The sequence below is a fragment of the Condylura cristata genome, unplaced genomic scaffold (genome assembly GCF_000260355.1).
Source record: "Condylura cristata isolate star-nosed mole 26May11 unplaced genomic scaffold, ConCri1.0 scaffold00023, whole genome shotgun sequence".
NCBI classification, from domain to species: Eukaryota; Metazoa; Chordata; class Mammalia; order Eulipotyphla; family Talpidae; genus Condylura; species Condylura cristata.
This window is the reverse complement of record NW_004567124.1, coordinates 26416923-26433710: the sequence shown is the minus strand read 5'-3', so window position 1 is coordinate 26433710 and position 16788 is coordinate 26416923. Positions and strand designations below refer to the sequence as shown.

At 52.6% G+C, this 16788-nt stretch overlaps 2 protein-coding genes across 3 annotated transcripts; one reads left to right on the top strand and one right to left on the bottom strand.

Annotated features, from left to right (window-relative positions):
• The first annotated feature begins 6 nt into the window (after positions 1-6).
• INAFM2 (InaF-motif containing 2) lies at positions 7-2701 on the top strand. Its single transcript, XM_012728501.1, has one exon. It carries the CDS (start codon positions 80-82, stop codon positions 539-541), a length of 462 nt encoding a protein of 153 aa, XP_012583955.1. The 5' UTR covers positions 7-79; the 3' UTR covers positions 542-2701.
• Positions 2702-7210: 4509 nt separating this feature from the next.
• LOC101628096 (chromosome unknown open reading frame, human C15orf52) lies at positions 7211-15997 on the bottom strand. 2 transcript variants are annotated; one of them, XM_012728820.1, is made up of 11 exons: positions 15918-15997; positions 15016-15129; positions 14631-14738; positions 13902-14057; positions 13702-13815; positions 12890-13071; positions 12570-12628; positions 11664-11717; positions 11473-11572; positions 10879-10921; positions 10677-10817 (listed from the first exon to the last, which is right to left on the bottom strand). In XM_012728820.1, exons 1-11 carry the CDS (start codon positions 15927-15929, stop codon positions 10764-10766), a joined length of 996 nt encoding a protein of 331 aa, XP_012584274.1. In that variant the 5' UTR covers positions 15930-15997; the 3' UTR covers positions 10677-10763. The 2 variants fall into 2 exon arrangements, with proteins under 2 accessions (XP_012584273.1, XP_012584274.1); XM_012728819.1 differs by lacking the exon at positions 15918-15997 and having other exon boundaries at positions 7211-10795; positions 15023-15048.
• Positions 15998-16788: the final 791 nt, after the last annotated feature.

Below are 16788 nucleotides of genomic sequence, written 5' to 3'. Positions count from 1 at the left end.
CCTTGCCCAGTCCTCGCAGGCCGCCAGGCCCCCTCCAGCCGGGGCCGTGGAGCACCGGGGCAAAGGCCGGGGCCCCCCCATGAAGGAGCGCGACGCGGCCCCGGCCGAGCGGGGCAAGCCGGCCACTTACACCGGGGACAAGAAGGCGAAGATGGCGGCCAAGACCAACAAGAAGTGGGTCCGGCTCGCCACCGTGTTCGCCTACGTGCTCTCCGTGTCGCTGGCCGCCATCGTGCTCGCCGTCTACTACAGCCTCATCTGGCAGCCGGTGGGCGCCGGGACCTCGGGGGGAGCGGTTGGCCCGCCCCCCGGCGGCTCCAACGCCACCGGCCCGTCCGGGACTTCGGGGGCGGCTACGGCGGAGCCCAACGCCACGGGGTCGTCCCGCCGCGAGGCGCCGCGCGACGCGCCCCCACTGCAGGCAGCACGGCCCTTGCCTCCCGAGCCCTCTGTCGATACCCCCCTGGCCCGGCCGCTAGAGCGGCCGCAGGGGCCCGAGGAGGAGGCTGAGGAAGAGGCGGCAGGGCCCGGGAGTCGTTGAACCCCTCCGCGCCAGGGGCTGCCGGGAACCATCCTCCCCAAGCCGGAGACGGACTTTGCAGCAGGACCGGGCAGGGAGCCCGCGGGAGTGACCCCCCCCGCAGGAGTGAACGCCCCCCTTTCCTCCAGACGATCGACAACTCGCCCCACGGGCCAGTGACCTGCAGCTCGACCTTCTGCCAAGGGACCACGATTCACCAGGGGCTCCGGGTTTGGTCTTCCCTGGACTGTGCTGCGGCCAGGGCCCTGAGCCGTTAGGGGAATGGGGGTGGGGGGGGAGCACTGAACCCTTCTGCTCACTCGCTCTTGTGTATCCTACGTTCAGGGGTGACTCGGGGGCTCTCCCCCAAGACTCAGGGGAAGGAGGGGAGTGGTAGGGGCTCTTTAATAAGCTGAAGCCTCTCTCAAGGAAGAGGGCATCAAAAGTAGTGGAGCTCAGGTACGTCAACCTAGTTGCAGTGGCCACAGATGCATTTAATTTATAGATCCCTGTATATAGTTGTTGACATATGCACCAGAAGCTATAATTACCTAGAACTATGTGTATCTTCCCACACCCTGGGTAGCTACTGACTAATGGGGTCAAGCAATGGCTACTTGCTTTCCCCTAAAGTGCAGCTAGTCAGAAGGGCACAAACACTTTTGTTTTTGGTTTTGTTTTTCTCATCAATCACCCACTCTTTCCCCTATCCCCTCTGGTATTTCAGAGATAGGTTTATGACACAAAAGAATATGATCAATCTGAGACTTCTGGAAAGGACGGTGGAGAACCTTAGGAGAAGCAGTAGCATTTCAGGGAGGGTGGGGAATGTGCTGATCCCTCCTCTTCCCACCCTTTGCCCCCACTGAAAGGCTTTCTGTTGCAGCCCTAAGTGTCTGGATTTGGGCCAGAGACAAGGAAGGGAAAGAGCAATGCCTCTGTGCTTCAATTCTTGGCCTTCTCCTCAACATTCTTTTGGGAAGAGCAAGCTTTTGTAAGTAGAGTGGATCACAAGTGTTCTCTCCCTCCCTGCCTCCTGCTGCTTCTCAAGATCTTGTCTTGTTCCTGTAATCACCCTTGACTTCCCTCTGTCCTAAGCCTGTAGTGATAATGTAGCCCTGCGATTAGGAGGAAATCTGTTGTGGAACCAGAGCTTTGAATACATCCTCAGGCTGAAAAGTGGACTTCAAACTCCGGACTGTTGTGTTGCTAGCCAGTTAACAGATCCATATGGGAAGGTTGAATTGGCTTGTCTTTACCTCTCCTGACATACCCACTTATATGCTGCCTGTACATTTATTGAAATGAGAAACATCAAGGGAAAAGACATGTATACCTCTGGGGCAGCAAGAATTATACATCTTCAATTTGGATTCCATTTCCTTCTGCCACTGGCTTTTAGGCAATTGAGTGTGGGTAGTGACAAGATATCAAACCCCGTAGTGTTTCCTTTTTGGGAAATGAGGCACTTGAAAAAAAAAAAGACAAAAACTTATCCACCTGAGTCTTGAAACAGTTTGTCTCTCCAGTTTTCTAGCCGACACTCTAGTTAGTGCTGATCCGAGTTTATAGGACAACAGCTTGCCCTAAGCCATGTCCTGTTGTGGGCAAGATAATGGCAGCTGAGCTGTCATAGCCTAGGGGCAGCTGGTAGCACCCTCAAGGTGTCTTGGCTGGCGATTTCTGAGCAGCTGACTTGACTGTGGTCATTCGGAAGCCTTTGAGGCCTTTTTAATTTTTTGGTGAGGACCTGGGGAAAGAAACATAAAATGCCACTTTATAACTCAATAACAGCCTGTAATTTATATTTATTGTGTGGATTTTTAGTCTATATTTTAATAATTTGTAAATTGAACTCTTATTCCAAGAACCCTTTGAATTTTCAGGAGAACATCTGGGAGCCCAGTCCCCTCTCCCGACCTGACCCCTGCATTCTGGACTGTAAATCCACTTGGGATGGATCAAAGTCTAGAGAGACCACTCCTAGGGCCAGCTGCTGGCCTCCTGACTCTCTAAAGCCTTCACTGGAATTGGGACACTAGCTCCAGCTCTAGCTGTGAAAATGACCAGAGACGTTATTTATAATTCAGCCATTTAAGATATACCTGTACTCAAAAAGTCCTGTATATTTTTTAAAAGTTTTATTTTTCAGGTGAACAAAAAATACATTCTAAGAACTCTACGTAAGCCTGTGTAAGTTGAACTTCCTTTTTCTTTTCACACTTCTTGGGGAAGGAATTGAGCTTGGAAGAGGAAATGGTCTGAGATGTGGTGGATGGGTGTTGAGCTGTAGGTGTAGGAGGAAAAGCTGTTGCCCTGATGTTCTCTGTGCCTGATGGTTTGACTAGACTGATTTGCAAAGAGTGGCAGGAATCCGTCTTAGAATCGTGGGTTTCAAGAACCAGCTCAGCCACCTTTTGCCAACCTTACCTAAATAAGGTTGAAAAGTTCTGATTTTAAAGGAGTCTAAGCAGATGCCTCATTGAGGAAGCTTAGAGGCCAGTAAAGCTGCATCTTAAAAATTATTACAAACATTGAGCTGGCCAACAGCTAAAGCGAGTATAAGTCACCTGATACATCACTCTTCTCACCTTTAAAACACTGGCCCCACATAGCTCACGAAAGATACAGTAAGAAAGATACATCCATGCTGTAGTAGGCCCCAGCTTTGTCTATAAAGGAGGAGATGTGAACCTGAGGGCTCAAAAAGGTGTAGGTTGCTGCAAAGATAAGGCTTTTTCTCCCTTTTAAGCAAACAATAAGACATGTGGGTGAGAAGCACAAATATAAGGGATTAGTTATACTGTAAAATACATGGCAAGCAATGAGCTCAGCTCATTATTACACAATGCTGCCCAGTACAAACCCCAGCAAGAAACCAGTGTCGGTGTGGCTCCCTGAGGCTTTCTTACCCTTCTCCAGAGCTGTTGGGGGCTGGGGGTGGGTGTGTGTGTGGCTGCTGTGCTTTTCCATCACTTTGTAGTCTGCAGGGAAGCAGGGGAAAAGTCCGCCCTTTCCCTCTTCAGCCTACACAATGGCTTTCGGTAAGGAGGAGCATAAGGAGAGTGAAAGTTTCCGAGGTTCCAGTCAGCCTCTCCTTTCTGTAGATGGGGACATGTGGTTTTACAGCTGCACATGGCTTCACACGTTGGGCACATGCAGCGTGTATGCAGCAGAGCCTGCTGGCCGGTGAGCAGAGCACTGTTCCAGCAGAACGGGGCCCTCCCTCTTGGCAGGGAAGAGCATTCAGAATAGCCTTAATTTCAACGGTTAGAGATAAGCAGCAAAACTGTCAGGTTTTGAGCCAGAAGAAGTCTGTGCAAAAGGGGATTATGTCTCTCCAACCGCTTTGTACCTGGCTCCCAGGATCATTTCTAGGTGTTTGCTTATATTGGAAGTTACTGTGTGCAGGGCGTGCATTTATTCCAATAGTCTGGTTTGGAGGAAGAGATTATCCTCTTGAAAGTGAAGTTTTGGAGCGTGAGATGTTGGGGAGTTTGCTAAGCCACTTAGACCGAGTTTGTGTGGGTATCATTTCTTTCCTCCCATTGCTGCTGAGGTGCAGATAAGTGTTTCAAGTTTTAAGCATAGGAAATATTCTTCCTGCTAGCTCTCGATTTCTATATGGTACGAAATGAGACCACAGCTTTGGAAGCCTTTCTGTCTACCTTGTTTTTCAGTTTTCACTGGGGAATTCTAAGATAGTGTGTTCTTAAGTTGAGTATTTATATCCTGTTTTCAAATGTGGGGTGGAGAGCATCTCCTTGTTTCTACATGTTTCTTTAAAAGGAACTGAAAAGTCAGGACCCCAGCATTAGGGCTCAGCTATTTAAAAGGGGTCATAACTGTCCTCTTCGTGTCTACAGAGAATGGAGGGTTTCTGGAATTACTGTGCAGTAACAAAGGGACACAGTGCACTTTTTTTTGGTGTCCTTGGCGGAGGAGGCACCATCATAGTCAGTGCTGAGCTTGAATACCTGGTCGATCACTGGGTTGGGGGTTATCACTGTGGTGCCACAGTCATACTGCACTCTGACAGCTGCAATGGCCACTGAGGTCATGGTTTCATTCCAAGTTTTGCTACTTGACTAACCCTGCCTATTCTTTCCAGAAGTCCCCAGCTTAAGGCAATACTGAACAAAGATGACATTGAATATGTGACCTATCCATTGTCTCCTCTGTCCCAGTCCTCTGGTTTAATGTTGAGCCATAAAAATACCTGCTCTATTAGCAGTGTTTTGGTCACATCTGTTTTTCTTGCTGACACATTCTGTGATTTTTTACTGCCAGAAAACCTGTTTTGTGCTTTGTCCCCTCCAGTAACTAAAAAAAAGCCTTTTTTTAAGCACAAACCTAAACTCTTCTTAGGACTCTAGCTAGGCCCTAAGTAGAGAAACATCCATGGCTCCTAGGTGTGCATAGTGCCCATGAGCCACTTGGTTGGAAAGGAGCATCCAGGGCTAAACCAGTTTGCCTGTGCCCCATTCAATTCTATAAACATTTGTTAAACTTCTACTAAAGAATCAGAAAATTACCATCCCATTCAAGGAATTTGCAGTCAATCTAACGAGAGTATTAACTTGTTAACGCCCTCTTTATTAACTTCAGTAATAGGGTTTTTTTTAATAGCTTATCAGTTCAATAACAATATTCTAACTTTCCTTAGAATATCTTCCATAAAGCACTGCCATTAATGCAAGAACTATTTACTTAGTGCCTACAGTAGACCTCAAAAGTCCCCAAACCATCTTATCCAAAGCAATTATGTCAATAACCAGGGCTTTCCTGTTAAATATACTTCTCTCTGCTACCTCGAAGTTCAGAATCATGAATTGAGGTTCTCCCTTCAATTCATTGTGTCTTAGAGGTCAGTTTCCCCTCACTTTTCTTTTGATGACCTAGACAGTGTTGAGTCCTGGCAACCAGTCTGAGAGGTCAGCAGCTCACAGCACCGTGAGGGCCAGGGTGAGAGGCAGTGTGCTTTGGGGAGGCCCCCTGAACTGGAAGGAGGAAGCCGACCCAGCAAGAGCACTGGTTATGCCCCTTGACCCATCTGCTGCTTCCTCACCAATGGTGGGAATTCATGAGAGCAAATGAAGGTACTAGCTATTAACAGGGCTTGGAGAGCTTGAGAATAAAAGTGCAGTGTATACATGAGGTAATACATTTTCCAGAGAAGATGTCTCCCTTTGGGCAAGAAAGACACATGGAAAGAAGTGTAAGTGTAAAACATTACTCCAGGGACCTGGCCATCAGTCTCTGCATCGCCAGGAATTTGGTAGAAATGCAGTGTGTCTTCTGCTCCAGGTCACAGACAGAGAAATCGGGGGATGGAGCCCAGCACTGTTTTGGACTAGGCTGCCAGGCAATTCTCATGTACCTGAAGGATGAGAACCACTGGCCGGGCTTGCTGCTCTTATTCTGTAACTTAGGGCTAGAGCATTTCTGTTTTGACAGATGGTTATTTATCAAGGTGACTTTTAACCCTCATTTTTGCTTGAAGCCAGCTACCCTGCTGGGGGAAGAAGAAATGTTGTGTCCCCAGAGTGCCTAAGAAAAAGAGAAAAGCTTACATTGTTGGTTATTTGCAGGAGAGTAGGCTCTTGAGCGCTTGTCAAGAAGGAGTCAGGGCTGAAAGATTCCCACCCCCAACCAAGGTTCTGAAGTGTTTGCTTCACCTCCTGCCCTGGGGCCCGCTGCTCCTTGAGCCAGTCCTTAAAAGGAGCAGTGGGTGCCACATTTGTTCTTTCTGGTGCCAGGTCTGTGCTATTTCACTTTCCCGGCGTCAAGTGGATGCTTAATGAGAGGCAGTGACGTGGGCCGGCTGCCTTGTTGAGAGAAAGCAGCCCATGCTTTATGCGGGCTCTTCTGCAGCCTTTCCCAGCCTGTGTTCTCACCAGCAGGAAGACCCTGGTCACCCTGTGTCACCCCTTCCTCAGAAGGGCTGATAACCTCAGTCAGAAAGAGCTGCTGAGGCCTGTGGACACTGATAAATGGCTGGAGTAGCCATGAAGTGGTGACTTTAGTGCCTCTTATTCCCTTGATTCCCCCCTCCCAACTAGTCCCCCAAATAAGAAGATAGGAGGATTCTCGCCATGTCCTTTGTTCCTTTAAGGGGCAAATACCATCTTTTCCTGTTACTCCTTCCCTGAGACCAGGGTGGGGACTGAAATGGACAGGTGGCCAAACTTAGGTAACTTAAATAACTAAGATTCCCATTTTCTGGGATCCACAATTACCCACCCCTTGACCCTAACAAAATCCGGTCATGCTGCTCCTTTGGATGACAAAATTTAACTCCTAGAGGTGTGGAATGAATTCTACAGAGAAGTTTATTTTCTGGGTAAAATATTAAAGAAATCTGGTGTGAGTGTGTGAGATCGCTACTGATGTACTGGCTGCTGGAGTCAGCATACAGGGTCCCGGGGATGCCTAGGGTAGCCAAGCGATCTAGCTAGTGGGTGAGGGAAAGGAAGCTCCCTGCAGAGCTGGGTCACTGAGTGAGGCTTTTAACATAAGACTAGCCCTAGGGATTAAAAGCAGCTTGCTGTCTTGGAAGACTGGATAAATTTTACAAACCATCCTTGTTTCCCCAAAGAGTGTTCTGACCCCAGTGAAGATGAGGCTAGAAGAGAAGCTCAAGAACCAAATAAAAGGCAACATGGACAGGAATCACACCAAAGAGCGACTTCGTTTATTCAGCCGACATTTACTTAGTGTATGCATTTGCCAGGCTATGGTTATAAAGTGCCTACTGTGTGCTGGGCATATTTTGCATATTCTTTAATTTTCTCAATCACCCTTTCGGTAGGTGGCACTAGCAGCATTTTGCAGAGTAGAAATAGAAGCTTTTAGAGGTTCAAGTTTTAGAGATCGCCCAGCCAGCTGTTGGCAGACCTAGGATTCAGATTCAGTCTGTTGGTTGCCAGACCCGTGTCAGCTCCCTGCTACCAGCTGCCTGTCATCAAAAAACAACTTTTCTTGCGAGATGGTCTGCAGCTTCCCCCTGCCAGGGTGTCTTGGGCCTAGGTTGGAGATCTCTTCTGTCATCTCTCTGCTGACTCCTTACTCCCCTTTGTGCCCTTCCTTCTCAGTTCCTACAGCTCTGTGCCTGGGTTCCTGTAGCCATGTCTCACGACCAACTTCCCACCTTTGAGGAGTGGTCTTACCTGTTGGCTGGAGAAGAGAAGGGCATCCAAGAGGAAGGCTCCTAGTCAGGCCTTTAAAAACAGGAGCCAGGAAGAGACAACCAGCCCCACGAGCCAAGGTTTGTGGAGGGAGAACTAACTGCTTGCTTTCTGCTCCACAGCGCTTCTTAGAGCATAAGGGGATGATCTCTTATTCCCTTATACCCGTCCTCTGAGAAGAGCTCAGAGATAACTCACCATACACGATACTCCCTACAATTAACATGTCCTGTGCCAATGTCCATTGTCCCTAACCCCAATGGCTCTGAGGATATCCATTCTCCTAACCTGGGGTGGAAGTCTTGTTTCTCCATCGCCCTTCAGCCCAGCTTTTCTCCTGCTCAGGTCCTATTGTGGGTCCTATCTCCCCACCCCACAGTCAAATATGCCTTGGCATATACCCCTTAATGGAGATGCAGCTGTTCCGTTGGCAGCACTGGGAGTCTGGGAGCAGTTTATGAATCTTAGAATGCTTGATCACGATCACTTGGATAGACATCTGAATTCATGGGCGCTAACTGAACCTACTCTATGTCAGCCCTGCTCTCTGGGAGCTAAGAGTTCGCACGCTATCCCATGCCATAGAGAGATGTGCAGCAGGAGAGAGATGAACTTGGAGTCTTTCATCCGGGCCTGTTCATATCTCAGAAGGGACTTACTCTCCAGATATAGGAATGTTCCTAAGCCTTTTCAACATTCCTCTGACCAACTGCATATCAACTTCTTACACACACACACACACACACACACACACACACACACAAGCACACACCCTCACCTTCCACCCCATCCCACTCCCAGGCAGCTTCCTCACTCCCCACTAGAGTAGTTGGCACCATCCATGCACAGGGGTAAGAAAGCATCTTCCCAGGAGCCTCAGCTTCCTACCCAACTCTGAAGCCAGGAAGCTCCCACCTGGTTGGAACAGTGTCCCCCAACTCCCTCCAGAGCCAGAAACCAGCCCTTTGCATCTAGACTCTGCCTTTGCCTTAGTTCTCACCATAGATAGTCTAGGCCAAACACACAGCGTAGGCATCACCTGGAGCTTCTTAGAAATACAAATTCTCGAGCTCACCCCAGACCTACGAAATCAGAACCTGATTATTCTCTCTGCACCTTAATTTTGAGAGGCACTGCTCTCTTCAACTGTCTCCTCTGCTGAAAAGATGCCCCCTCTTATGCTTCCTGAACAAAGGGGCTGGAGGGTGGGACAAGAGCCAATCAGAAAGCCTGGACTATGACCCCACAGTTCAGGCCCCCAACATGAAGAAATACTCTGCATACTCTGTACAAATCCTAGAGAATCCAGAATAGTAACTGGTGAGGCCCAGGCCTCTCAGTAGAAAGGAACAACCTTGGCAGAGCCAGAGAGGAGGGAGGCAGAGGATATCATCTGGGCGGGAGGTGGGGGGGGGGCCAGGCAAAAGGTTGGGGGCAAAGGGCATGCATGACACCTTTGCCAGCTGGGGTGAGATGGTGCCCTCTGGCTGCCACACCACCCCCAGCCCTTGCTGGGCACTTACAGAGGAGATTGATGCCACTGTGCAGCCTGGATCTGCTGGGTGGCTGGGGTTCTTCCCTCCCTCTTGCTGGCAGTCTCCATCGCCCACCGGCTACATGGCTACATGGGTGTTCAGGAAATGTTTGTTGAATAGAAAGGAAGCCACAGCTTGTGCGTGCGGAGTCTAGATAATTCACCAGACGTGGGCCTCGGGGGAGGGGCAGGAACAGAGACTAAGTAGGGAAGACAAGTCCTGATGTCATACTGAGCTGGAGCCGCTATTTTCCCTTCCGAGTCCCTATCCGAGACCTTGCTTTTGCATGATTCTGGTGCAAGGAGGGGGGAGGAAGAGGAAGTAGAAGCTGGCAAGAATCACCCTGGACTGCAGGCCTACTTGCCCCCTTCATGGTGTGCTTGCTGTCTGGGTGTGGGGGAGGGTGACTTCTGATCATGGGCTCTCCCAGCCCATTTCAGAGAGAAAGTCTTTCCAGGGGCCCTCCCTTTCACTGAGAGAGCCTGAGCTCTCTCTTTACTCTCCAGCTCAGCCCCTGCACACTGCGTGCCCCCAACCCCTTTTCTCTGGGCCTCAACCTCCTCTTTCAGAAAGGCAGGAGGTTGCCAGCCCGTTGCTGAGATTCCCCTCATTTTGCCATCCTCTGAGTCTGGCACTGTGAGTCACAAGGGTGCAAAGCAGAGGGAGAAGGTCCAGCCGTGGGCTGCTTGTGCCAGGTGCCACGGCTCTCTACACCCTAGGAGGCAGAGGCAGGACTTCTCTCACTGTGGAAGGGCAGCTTGTGAACTGGTCAGTTTGTGGCAGGAGGACAGACAGAATTCACCCACCTCAAAGACCTGGGGTACCACAGGACCCCAGGGGCAAAGAGATGTGCATGTGAGGTTCAGGGAGGCGCACCCCCTTCTCTCCAGTGTCACTCTACCAGTGCCAAACTGCTCAGCCAGACTGCTGCAACCACAGGCAACCAGACACTCCTCGCCCAGACCATATTCTTCCCTCCTCCTCTCCCCAGCCTGTGCCTCCTGTTCCCAGAAACCTGCTCAGCATCTTCCTGAAGGCCCAGGCCCCCCTGTCCTGCTCTTTACACATCCTGTGCCCCTTGCCCTCTGGCCAGTTCCTCTGGGGGGCCTGCTCCGAGGCGCCAGGCCTTGTTGGATGCCAGCCTTGCTGTCTTCTCTGGGCTCTGGGGACTCTGCTTCTCTTTGTAACTCAGAGCAAGTTTGGACTTCTGGCTCAGCCTGGGGGCTCTTCCACCCCAAGGGCTGCTTGGAACCCACCGGCCAAGACCCAGGGCTCTCCTGGTCCCCATTTGTTGGACTGAGTACACACACATGCTCCCTGGGCCCGGGGCTATTGACCCCTCCTAAAGAGAGGTCAAGAGGAACCAAGTCAGTGTTTTGTGGTGAGCAGGAAACCAAACTGACTGTGGGAGTTCCTGACTCCCCACTTGGCCCCTCTGGGGATTCCGAAGCTGGGCTGGTTTCTGGGACACTTGCGGGTCTGCCCGGCTCTGTCCTGCTCTGCTTCTGTGCTTGTTCCTTTTCACTTCGAGTCTTTCTGGTGCTTTGGCATCCCTGAAACAAGAGGGCGGTTTTGCTGGCTGGCAAATTCAAGGCTTATGTCTCTTGCCTGCCCCACCCTATGCCCAAGTACCTACCTCCTGACTCGCCAGCTCCTCCTTGTCCTCCTTTGTCTCCCACCTGTGGAAACAGCACATGTGGGTCCTCTTCCTACTAGCCCCACTTCATGTCACCCACGTCATTGCCAGTGGCCCACGTTCCCCAGGGAGAAGCTAGAGCTCGTGGGCCTCTGTGGAGCATCAGAACCAGGAGGCTTCAGGCTGCTTCACTTCCAACCTGACCTCCCCAAATCGAACCATTTCCTCAGAATCCCACCCCACCCCCCCATAGCCCTATCTCAAGTCCCCAGCTGCTGTTTATGGCCAAGCCTGCAGCACATTGAGTTCTGTGGGGACTCCAGGCGTGTTCCTGCCTGTGCTGCCTGGGAAAGGCACATCTGACTTCCCGGGGGAAGGTAACTACTGTAATTACCACCGGCCTCCCTGGGTACCAGGCTCTTGCTGCTGCTGCCTTTGCTGATGGCCTCTCCCTCATCTCATTAACCCACTGCCAAGGTGGCAGAGGCCCTGGGGGCTGGACCAGTGCTGTCCTCACCTCCCAGGGGCAAGGCAGAGCCAGTAAACCAGGAAGCTCCGATGCCTCCCTTGATTTTGCCCCCTGCCACCTGTTACCTGCGGGCCCTGCCAGTCAGCCTCTCCATCCCCCGGGCTTTGCTGTGGGTGGCCAGTGTCATGGGGGATCTGCTGGGTTGCCTGCCCCGAGTCGTACCACCTACAAGAGATGGTCCACAAATGAAGGCAAGAGGCCATAGCAGCCTGGCTCCTTCACCAAGTTATAGGACCCTGCCTCTCTCCCAACTCACCTTTGCCATCAGGGGACAATGGTGGGGGCTGAAGCTTCCGTTGGTTCCTAGGACCTAAGTGAGGTAAAGGAGAGGGCGTGGTAACTAAGGCTCCATAGCAGGAACACCAGTTCTTCCAGTACCCATTCTTCTTTTGGATCAGTTGTGGATTTTCTGGCTCCCAAAGGAGCCTAGGACAGAGGGCAAGGAGGCCTAGGCCTTGTGCTCCCCTCACCACTCCTGCTTGGCCACTAGAACCTCTCTGGCCCAGCTTCTGTGTGTGTATAATGAGAGGCTTGGCAATTTTCAGGTCAGGGCCAAGGAAACTAGAGTTTTCTTCCATGAAGGAGCAATACTTCAAAATGACCCCAGCGCAAACTTCCACAACCACCTCCTCCTAGAACTTCTGGGGTCAGAACCCTAGGTCAGAGCTGTGGATTTGGAGAGAAATAGGTCATGGTACCGTCTTTTTTCTTTTCTTTTTTTTAAAAAGATGTATTTATTTATTTATGTATGCATACCGAACTGGGGTACAAGCCAAAGGTGCTGGGCAGTGAGAGGATTCACCAGAGACAGAGTAGGGAACAGAACTGGCAGATCAATGAACTGCAGTGCTGAGGGAAGCAGCAGTTGGGTCAGGAGAGGTCTGCCGCACCATGTGGGTCACCTTCAGGGACTGGGATCAAACTCACACTGAAGCAGCTACGGGCTAGCTTGCAGTGCTGCAGCCTAGCCCATTGCCCCACCAAGGAGGGCACTATAGTGCCCTTTTTTTGGTGGTAAGTTAGACGAAGGATGATGTACTTCTCAGCTTGTTTCCAGCTCAGAAAACAAGTGGTAAACCAATAGATACAGAAAAAAGAAGATGGGGGACAGGAGAGGAAAAAAACAAGGAAAGGAAGGGGGGCCAGATGGGTGCAAGCTCACCCCTGGTGCTGTCCACCCTGGCTGGGCCTTCTTGCCGATGTTTTCTGGAGTCCTGTAGCCTGTGTAGACAGACAGGGGTTCAGATGCTGATAGCAAAAAGGACAGAGGCTGCAGCAGGACCCACACCAACATCACCTTCCCCAGAACTGGGGCTCCCCCCAAAACTTAGGACCCCATGCCCACATGGTGCCCTGAGCCTAGGCCCTGACCTGAAGGCCCAGCCCAGGTCCCACCAGCCATCCAAGAAGTCCCCTCAGTCAACCCTGTCTCAAGCCTTGCACACATGCCAGCACAGCGAAGTGCCGGGTCCTGCCACCCACATGGGCTTAGCCTTGTCCAGGTCCCACGGGCGACGCCAGTCACCATGTGCATCTCTGTGTCGGGCCAGGCGGGCCAGGTCGATCTGTTCCCGCTCCTGTTTCCACTGAGCATAATCCCAGTCCACCTCCAGATGGGAAACTGAACCTGGGACCCAGCCTGGATTCCGGGGTTCCTGAGAACCCTGCAAGAAGAAGACACTCAGCACCATGAGGGAGACGCAGAAAGAGCCCAGGTTTGGAATCTGGAGTCTACTGGCCCCTTCCTCTCTCAAGGTTTCAATGTCCCTTTCTAAAAATCAGATATGCTCCACCTCTAACTGTGCCATAGGCACAGTTTCCACATGTGTCTTTGGACAAGTTACTTATACTCTCTGTGTATTGTTTCCTGGGCTGTAAGATGAAGGTGATAATAGCACCTATCCACAAGGTCGGAGGAGGAAAATGTGGCAGGTTCAGGGTGCAGAGGCACCCGGCAGCAGCAAGCAAGACTAGGGGCTGCTGCCACCTAGAGGTCACACCTGGCACAAGGCCAGTCCCTTACACCCTCCTGCCCTGGTTTCCCCAAAACCCTTACCCTTTGCAGCCTTAGGGGCAAATAGGGCTTAGGGCTGGACCCCACCCTGGCTTACCCTGTCTCTCACTGCAAGGACCACCCAACATGGAGACGGGTCAGAGAAAGGAAAAGAGGTGGAAGCTCTTTCTGGGGCTGCCTGGGCCATGCCTCTACAGATGGGGGACAGATGAGACTCAGCTTCTCTGTCTCCTGCAAAGGAGGACCACCACATTTCTGTCCCCAACCCCTCTTGAAGTACCTTCCGCACAGAATCCAAGCTGATGGAGGGGCTCTGACCCATGCCCCCTCCTGGTGACACTTCTGCGCCCTGGTTCCTTGCCCTGGTGGGTTTCTCACTTACGATCCGCTTGGCCTGAGGGAGGTGAGGATGGGCAGCGTGGCAGAGCCATGAAATAGAGGCCACCCACCTGTGTGGGCTCCCCCCACCATCCTGCTCACCTTGGCTTTGTTTTCCATGGTCACAGCCAGCTCTACCCGCTCCCCCATGCGGAAAGCACCAGCGTGATCATCTGCCTCCTCATCCTCCAGCATCTCAATGCCTGCTCCCGGTCCTGTGGTGCTCCTTGTCCAGTTCTGGCTGACCACTCGCTTTTCCTGAAGAATGAGGTACTATGTCCTTAGGCTGTACAAGCAGCACTGGGCAGGATCTGGAGGAGGGTCCTTTGCTTGCTCCCCAGGCCAGGTTCAGCCCTGGCCCTCCCCCCTCATATGCCCACAGAGGAGCTGATTATGTGGGGCATTTGCATGTTAGTGGCTTAGGCTATCCAGGGCCTGGGGCCACCCAGGGCCAAGATTATGCCAAGACCCATCATCTCTGAATGGGGAAAATCCAAAGTACTCAGACAGTGAAGCTTTGTCCCTCAGCTATATTTGTGACATTTGGCCCCCACTTCTCAGTCCCCCTGGGGTTTAGATTTAGGAGTAGCCTTGCTTGGGGGCAAAGACATACGATGTGGGACTGGAAAAAAAGGGTATGAGGAGGCCTTTCAGCTCTTGCCCTTTGGGGAGAAAAGGAAGGAGTGGCTTGGGCTGTGTTAGGGGAAGCTGGTGGGTGTGCCCCAGAATTGCAAGCGGGAGAAGCAGGGGCAGTTGTCTTCCCTTGACACAAGTTGGGCCTCCGCCTTGTTGCCAACCTGCCCTAACTCCCAGGGCTCTCCCAGGGCTTACACCAGGAACCTGGCTGATAGTGACAGTGAGGCCGTCAGGTCGAAGGAGTTCTGGTGTGGTTACAGCCATGCCCCCCTGCTCCGCCTGCCGACGGTCTTCTTGGATCTCCTGTGGGAGGGCCTGGGGTCAGCACAGGTCACGGCCCCCCAGACACACAGACACACAGATGCCAACAGGCCTACACAGAGAAACACCAGTAGGACCCCAGGGGTAGAGACACCATGTAGTCACCAAGATCTTCCCCACAGAGCCTCTGAGATGGCCACACCCTCCCTAACCCTGGTCCCAACCCAGAGCCTGAAGGGAGAGGCCCCACGCAGGCTGTGCAGGTCTGAGAGGGAGTGCCAACTCCACAGGTCCTCCCCACCCGTCACAGCCCTCTCACCTGGTACCTGCGTAGCAAAGCCTGGTTCTTCTTGCGAAGGGCAATTATCCTCCGGTCCAGTTCTGCATCCTTCTCTTCCTGCCTGCTCAGTGGGGACGCAGCCCCCTGAGGCCCCTGCAGAGCACAAGGTGCACAAGCTCCTGACTGCTCACCAATTCACTTACTCCCACATTCACATGTTCTTGCCACCAGTAAACAAGATTCCAGCCCCCGAGCTAGGGTTACACTGGGAAATGGCGTGTGAAAGGCCCCAAACCCCCACCCTACTAGTCCTGTCAGCCAACCACCCCCCAGGGGCTCAGGTCAGGACTTCAGACCCAGGCCTGCTGCTCCCAGTAATGGGCTGCCCCTCCCCCGACTCTCCAGGGAGGCCCACTGCTGAGCAGAGCCTGGAATGGGAGTTATAAATGGCTCTGGCAGCGGAACCTGCCGTGACTGGGAAGTTGCCAGGGGATTCGGGAGGTCGAGGGGGGAGCTGTTTGACTCCCAGGCCCAGAACCACAGAAAAGAAAGGCCCCTGCTCCATTCCTGACTCTCAGGCCCGGAACCCCATTCCCTAGGTCAGTGCTCAGCCAGAAGGAAAGAATGGCTTTCAAGGGCCCAGCCTCTCCAGCAGAAGCTCCTGGCAGCTGGGGCAGGAGAGAGTCAGCTCTGTGAACAGGCCCAGCCGGGAAGCCACCCTGAGGAAGCTGCACCCGCACCAAGATCCCCAGGCCCCTCCCTGTCTGGCTGCAGGGTCTCCATTGTGACCAGTAACCATACGCAGCCCCCCAGCCTGCCAAGGCACAACCCTCTTCCTCCAGGCTCGGCTGTTCACAGCTGCCCCCAGATTATGACTGCCTGGTGTCCCAGCCCCCTCCCAACTCCAAGAAGCCCCCCGCCAAAGGCAAGGTGCCACTCACAGCTGAGTGCATGGCAACAGCGGGCACCGAGAGAGAATTCCAGAGCAGCCCCAAGGGAGCCAGAACAGGAGGGAAGCTGGAGCTACCAGAGCTGGGCCTCTGCTGGCCTCTCCCCGCCGGCTTCGGCTTTGCTGCTCAGCACACGAGATCATGTTGTGATTACAAAAGACTCCTCTGGGCTCCCAGCCAGGAACGCCACAGCCACCGCCCCCACCCATCCACTCACAGAGGCAGAGGGCGAGGACCAAGGCGCTGGCAGCCAGCTGGCCCTGCCTAGCACCTCTCCCTGCCCTGCCCCGGGGTCCCCAGACAGACTGGCAGGGACTACTCCCAAGTGGGTTGAGCCCACACAGGGAGCCTGGCTGCCCCGGGCCCTGTCCCCAACTGGACCCTGGCCTGGACCTGCCTGCATACAAAATAGGCCCTGTCCTGCCCATGGTAAGAAATGCCTGAAGCGTACCACCTAACCCATCAGGCCCCCTGGTCCGAACATCCCTGCCTCAAAGGAACCTGCTTCCCCTCATTCTGTTCATCAGCACTCTTTAAGTAATTTAAAGGGATCGAGAAGCTCACCTCCCTTAGGCCACCAAATACTACCGCATACTTAAAATAACTCGATTAGTCATTCATTCCTTTAAGTTGAACATTGTCTTCTCTGTATTTTAAACAGCCATTGCTGGGAGATTCAGCTGTTCAGTCTCTAGCCCCTCATGGGAAATGGGGGGGGGGGGCAGCCTTCCTTCAGGGCCCATGAAACTATAGTTTATAGCTGTCCAACAGCCTCCCTCCTAATTCTGGGTCCTTCTAGCTTTGCTCTTGGGGGATAATTCTGTGGGCCTCTCCTATCCCAAGAAAGGAAGTTGCCTTTCTC